Below are 6,000 nucleotides of genomic sequence, written 5' to 3' on the forward strand. Positions count from 1 at the left end.
CATGCTGCATATATACACATCTATACGATGTATTATGTGCGTTATAAATATACAAATTACTACTCTACCACCTTGTGATAGAGAACTACATTCTTAACCCTGTTCCTCCATTACCTGTCAAAGACCGGTATCTTTTTGTTCTTTGACGCAAAAGCCAGGGATAGCTCGGAACACTCGCCCTCGTCGTAATCCTCCTGAGCGAAGCGAGAATCATAATCAGCCGAGTCAAGATTACCTTGACGCACGTGTATCGTACGATATTTTTTGTCTCAATGAGCGGAAAGAGTGATTAAACGCATGCAAAGCATGCAAGAGAAAATTTTATATCTGTATGTAAATTTTTTACATAGCTTTAACTAATTTATTGCCTGAATTGTTTAAGGTGTAGCTCTCTTCATTTTTAAAATGACTTGTTAAATATTCTTTAGTGTACGTGCGCCGAATGTGCTCAGTACGTTTATCGCACCACTCATGGCGCTGAATACGGCAATAGAATTTTTTCAGTGATAGCGATAACGAACGAGTCAGACATCTACATGGTAGTGTATACCGTAAACTTAACCAAACGCTGAGATATTACAAAGGTATTTAAATGCTCATTACTTTATTTCTAAAAAACTACTCATAATAAAAACTGTTGAATATCGATAGTCATGTTCAGGGCTTTCATTAAAACTACGGATAACCTCACTCTATCTCGTAATTCAAAAAATAAAAAATTTATTTTTTCCGTTTACACATTAAATTGAATTTTAATGGTACCAATCGATTTTTAAGGCATAATTAGCCATAGAAACCTAATTTAGGCTCAATCCAATAACCCTGTCCAGAGATATTACCTTTCAAAGTTGTTTCGCTCCAAACTGGTCACTCGTTATATATATATTAGTGTAAGCATGTACAATGCACTTATATATATTATTTGCTATGTTATCATAGTCGCAATCTATGTTTTTATTTTTTCCGATCTTGTAGTACACAGGACAACACCAAAAAAAATTTGTTACTGTACACTTACATTATACACGATCAAATCACGGATTCTTTTGGTCAATCCACTCTTAGTAACCTTTTTTTTAATTTATTAAAAAATTTCCCTATAAGGCTCCGTGTATTTTGGCGATCTTAGCGAGGGACAATTTCTCTCACTCGACGGCGCCACCTGACATAGGCGCATAGCGAATAGATGACCTCTCGATTTCTATGGATGTAATCCGCAATCGCCGCCAGCAGTTACATATGTAAGACGCGACAACGTTGCGTGGTTGGGGGCGCTACTGTCGATTTACTGGTGATGTGATCCGCAATCCCGCCATCAGTAAAGCAGACGACGTCAGTCTACTTACTCTTTTTCGTGATATTTTCCGATTGTAAACAAAGTATATTGTGCTAGACGTAAATAAACACGCAGACCAAAAAAAATAGTTTCAAGTGCCAAAAAGAAAAATGGAAATAACAGCTTTACTGCTAGCGGGATTGCGCGGGATCACAGCAAAAATGTCACGAAAAAGAGTAAGTAGACCGACGTTGTCTGCTTTACTGCTGGCGGAATTGCGGATCACATCACCAGTAAATTGACAGTAGCGCCCCCAACCACGCAACGTTGTCACGTGTCACGTCACGTCTCACACATGTAACTGCTGGCGGCGATCGGCGATTGCGGATTACACCCTATATACATACCATAGAAAAATCAATTTTTTGCATTTCTTACAAATCTATGAACTTTTGATCAATAAATAATGGTGGGGGCCATTGGAGGTTATTGGGAGCTATTTTTTAAGCCTGGTCCAGTTAAAAAATATGACCTATTCCGGAAGATATCAAAGTTGTCGACATCACTCATAAATTTTGTTATAACCTTTTTTTATAAAACGGAGGTAATTTTGTAAAACTTTTTTCTGACAGGAGCTAATTAAAATACGTCGACTGAATCTTTTTTTTGTTGATATTTTATGCTTTATTCGGCTGGGGTGTGGGGGGTCTTTAAACCACTTGTGGATATATTTGAAAATTTAATACGTTTATCTAAAAGTAATGTTTCTCACAAAAAAAAAATTAGGAGATCCCTACAGATGAAATAAATGCAATTTTACGTGATTCTCTCATAATGTTACATGTAAAATAAAGATTTTTAAAAAGTAAACATTTCGGGAAGCATATTAAACAAGGGCAATTTTTTATGCTATTTCGAATATATGTTCGATGTTTGAATAACATCTGTCAAAAAAACCTACGTGATGAACGTGCTGTAGGGACATTCACTGGTATATGTAAATAATACTGCTCTATTTTAAAAAGTGATACTACACGATGGTTTTTCTAAACCTTTTGAATCCAACTATATTTTGGGTATTAAATACGGACTAGGAATAAATGTGCGAGCGTATGTGACAGATGTGAGCATGACGTTGGAGATGTAATCAGCATAGGCGGTAGGAAGTTGTTTTGAAATCATCAAAAGATGTGATAAAAGCGCTCATCACTCTTGTACTGTCCAGCCTGATAGCACATTGTGCTGTAACTTTGATTAAAACTTTTCTTATCTAAGTAGTGTATTGTTAATAATCGTCCATTTATTAAATTTTAAAGTATTTATTGAAACCTCACTAAATGAATGTAGGTATACTCATTCGAACGATAATTGCACCACCTTTGTACACAATATCGTTTCATAGAAGGTATATGGTACAGGAAAATTCGTAATTACACTGGCTACCATATAACGTCGTGTAGCTCCATACTTGGATACCAAAGTACCCACTATCCACTGGTTGGTTCTTTTTAAACATTGTACCACCAAAATTACAAACTTCCTTGAATGATTTTGTCTTAAGGTTTACTTTAAAAATTTACCTGATGCTTTTTGAAAGAATCTGACACATCCTGCCATATCAGCTATACTACCACACAACGTTTCTGAACCTGCAATGTATGCACGACCCTGTCTAATCTCTATAGCAAGTTGCCCTAATTGATGTACACCTTCCTGAAGGCCAAGAGCGGAAATCGCATCTGTTACTAGAACAAGACCTAGAGAGAAAATAATTTTCATAAATATTCATGATCATACCTTGCAAATTTCAAAACAAAGTTTGTACCCTTGGGGTGCGTACGATGAGCAATTCTCAAAGCAGCTGGATGAGTATGAACACCATCGGCTATTATACCATAGTATATTGTTTGCTTTGGTGGTAAGTTGTCAGAAGCAAGCAATCCCACAAGGCCAGGATCTCGGTGATGAAACTGAAAAATGGTATTTATCACGTATAGATGATAACGTTTTCCTTTGATTAGATATATATTATAAGTGATTTCAGTAATAATTTACTGGTAGCATTGCATTGAACAGATGTGTTATAAATGTAGCACCATTTTGAACAGCTTCTTCTCCTTGGCTTAAATCTCCTACAGAATGACCTGCAAATTATAAGTAATTGTTAATTTACAGAAAATTACAATGTGATTAAAGAATAATAATGCATTGAAAGCAATGTATGTCAAATATACCTCAGATAATTATCAGACTAATGCACCTCATTATTGTCAGTAGTTAGTCATAAAGATCTTAAATTGTGTTGAATAATACTTTTGTTACTGTTTGTACTTACCAACAGAAATCTTTATACCCTGTTTTCTTGATTCTCTTATCACTTCCATTGCATTATCAATTTCTGGAGCTAACGTGATGTAGCAAATATTTTCAAGACTGCCATATGTTTCAAGCAGAGTTTGAAAACCCTGAAAGAATTAAAAAATACCTGGGTTACTTATAGTTTAGAAGCAAGAAGAATGGTGATTGAAAGGGACTTTATTAATCACATTTTCAAACTTTTGGATACAGTTTTCGGGATGTGCTCCTTTTTTGAGTGGACTTATAAACGGTCCTTCGACGTGCACCCCTAGTATGGCTGCTCCTTGCCTACCTCCATTCCGTTTTTTTATTCTTGGAAGAATTTGATGGTAAAATTCTTTAGGTGAAGTAACTAATGTTGGACAAAAAGCTGTCACCCCTGAGGATAAAAGTTCTTTGGCCACAGTGTCTACTCCTCTTTCAACGTTTTCAGTATTGCATGAAAAATCAATTCCAAAACCACCTGGCTCAACAAATAGGTATACAAAACAGATTCTTTATTCAGGAAGCACAAAAACGTTAAGGCATTATGTCAGACTTAAGTTAGCCTACCGTTTATTTGAATATCAATGAAGCCAGGAGATATCAGGGCACCTTTACAGTTGATTTTTTCATCAGGCTTGACTCTCTCATCATAAAATATTTTTTCTGGATCAATGATCTTGCCACCCCTTACCCATAAATCCTCTACAGAAATCCTTCCATGTCTCAAGATTCGACAGTTGAAGAACTGTGTCAGCTTACTTTTTATTGATATCTCGGGCATTTTACACTCTGTCTATCTCTCTTTCTTTCTAATAACGACCTCTGCAAACCTATACAGCTCACTACTGGTCTGGTTACTATGTCCACATACTTAAAGTATATTTTACTATCGCATTTATTAGTTTTATCGTACCACAGTAGGTAACCTATGCAATCTATGCATATGAAAATAAGTACCTGTGTTAACATGTACGTGCAACAATTTTTGGTCTCGCACTCTCGAAAAATGTGCGCCTTGGTTCGACAGCTGGCCGCGGCGGGGCGCTCGAACCACTGGAAAAAAGTGGGCACACTCCGTAGGCCGTAACTGCTAACTGGCCGTAGCATGGCAGTCGCAGCAATCTCCCTACTAATCTCTGGCAATATTAAGTAGTAGCAATGCTTCCATCTTTTCTGCAGAGTGCTTGGCACTTATTAAAGCATTTGATTTTATCTTAGCAACAGGAAGCTATTCCTACCACATTTCTTCAGACTCATCAAGTGTATACTGACAGCATTAAGCAGTTCTCAAGGCCTTAAATATGAATCTCCACTACTTAATTTTTAAATTCAAAAATAATATTCTAAAAGCACTAGAAGTGGATGAAGTATTTAAACTAGTATGGATTCCATCGCATGCAGGAATAATAGGGATTGAAGAGGTGGACAAAATGGCCAAACATGCAGCAGAGAAGGGTTCCCCATCGAATCAAGCGATCCTCCCTACACCATAGAGGTATAAGAATAGAGGAGAAAAGGGGGCGTGATATGCGACAGCAGAATTCGCTACGTAACGAGGCATCTGTCTTTGTCTGGCAGTTATGTTATTGGTCGAGTCATACATGAGATTGAATCAACTGTAGGATTCAGGACGAAGAAGTAGCCAATAACGTGGCTTTGGCAACAAGGACAGATGCCCCGTTACACTTAGTTATGCTGTCGCTGCCGCTAATGGGCTAGTATAGCGCTTTTCCCCTCTATTCTTATACCTCTATGCCCTACACCGATCTTGAGGATAGGTTTCGTAAACAATGCATGAGCAGAGATTAGTATAGGGAGATTGCTGACTGCCATGCTACGGAGTGTGCCCACTTTTTTCCAGTGGTTCGAGCGCCCCGCCGCGGCCAAGCGGCCGAACCAGGCGCACATTTTTTTTTTTATTTGAGAAGCACGGTAGGGGTATGAGAAGAGTGGATTCGCGTGGAAATGTCCATATAGGCGCACATTTTGGAGACGCGTGGAAGGGGTATACCGAATGTGCGCCTACGAGGAGAGAAGTGGAAATATCGGCTATATAGCTGTATATATCTGAACGCACAGCCAAAGCAAGCGACGACACGAGTTTTGCTTTTTTGAGAGTCTTTGGACTCTGCAACCGAGTACATGCTATGTATATATTTAACTGACTTGCTCTCGCTCTGGCTTTAATGTTATCCATAAATCTTAATTAATTAAATCGTGGAACTAAATGCTCATTAATTATATACACATAATTTTGATTTCAATACATTATGTTTTAACTCTCCCGTACTCTTAAAATTCCCAAATCCATTTATGTTTTCAAAAAATTAACCACTAATTTATTAATTGCACACATCCTAACTTCTGTAAACTGTAGGACA

At 37.5% G+C, this 6,000-nt stretch overlaps 1 protein-coding gene across 2 annotated transcripts in view; it reads right to left on the minus strand.

Annotated features, from left to right (window-relative positions):
- LOC106644453 (N-acetylglucosamine-6-phosphate deacetylase) overlaps positions 1-4,631 on the minus strand; it is an 86,703-nt gene extending 82,072 nt beyond the window's left edge. The window contains exons 1-7 of one of the 2 annotated variants that reach the window (XM_089596414.1): positions 4,187-4,630; positions 3,823-4,097; positions 3,612-3,741; positions 3,332-3,420; positions 3,102-3,246; positions 2,857-3,033; positions 2,611-2,780 (exon numbers count right to left, since the gene is read on the minus strand). In XM_089596414.1, coding sequence (XP_089452540.1) covers positions 2,764-2,780; positions 2,857-3,033; positions 3,102-3,246; positions 3,332-3,420; positions 3,612-3,741; positions 3,823-4,097; positions 4,187-4,400 — 1,047 coding nt within the window. In that variant the 5' untranslated portion in view covers positions 4,401-4,630 and the 3' untranslated portion in view covers positions 2,611-2,763. Of the gene's footprint in view, positions 1-2,610; positions 2,781-2,856; positions 3,034-3,101; positions 3,247-3,331; positions 3,421-3,611; positions 3,742-3,822; positions 4,098-4,186 lie in introns of those variants that run through there. The other variant, XM_089596413.1, reaches the window with a different exon arrangement.
- Positions 4,632-6,000: the final 1,369 nt, after the last annotated feature.

The sequence above is a fragment of the Copidosoma floridanum genome, unplaced genomic scaffold (genome assembly GCF_036245765.1).
Source record: "Copidosoma floridanum isolate Cflo_tuat_1 unplaced genomic scaffold, Cflo_Japanese_pri ptg000030l, whole genome shotgun sequence".
NCBI classification, from domain to species: Eukaryota; Metazoa; Arthropoda; class Insecta; order Hymenoptera; family Encyrtidae; genus Copidosoma; species Copidosoma floridanum.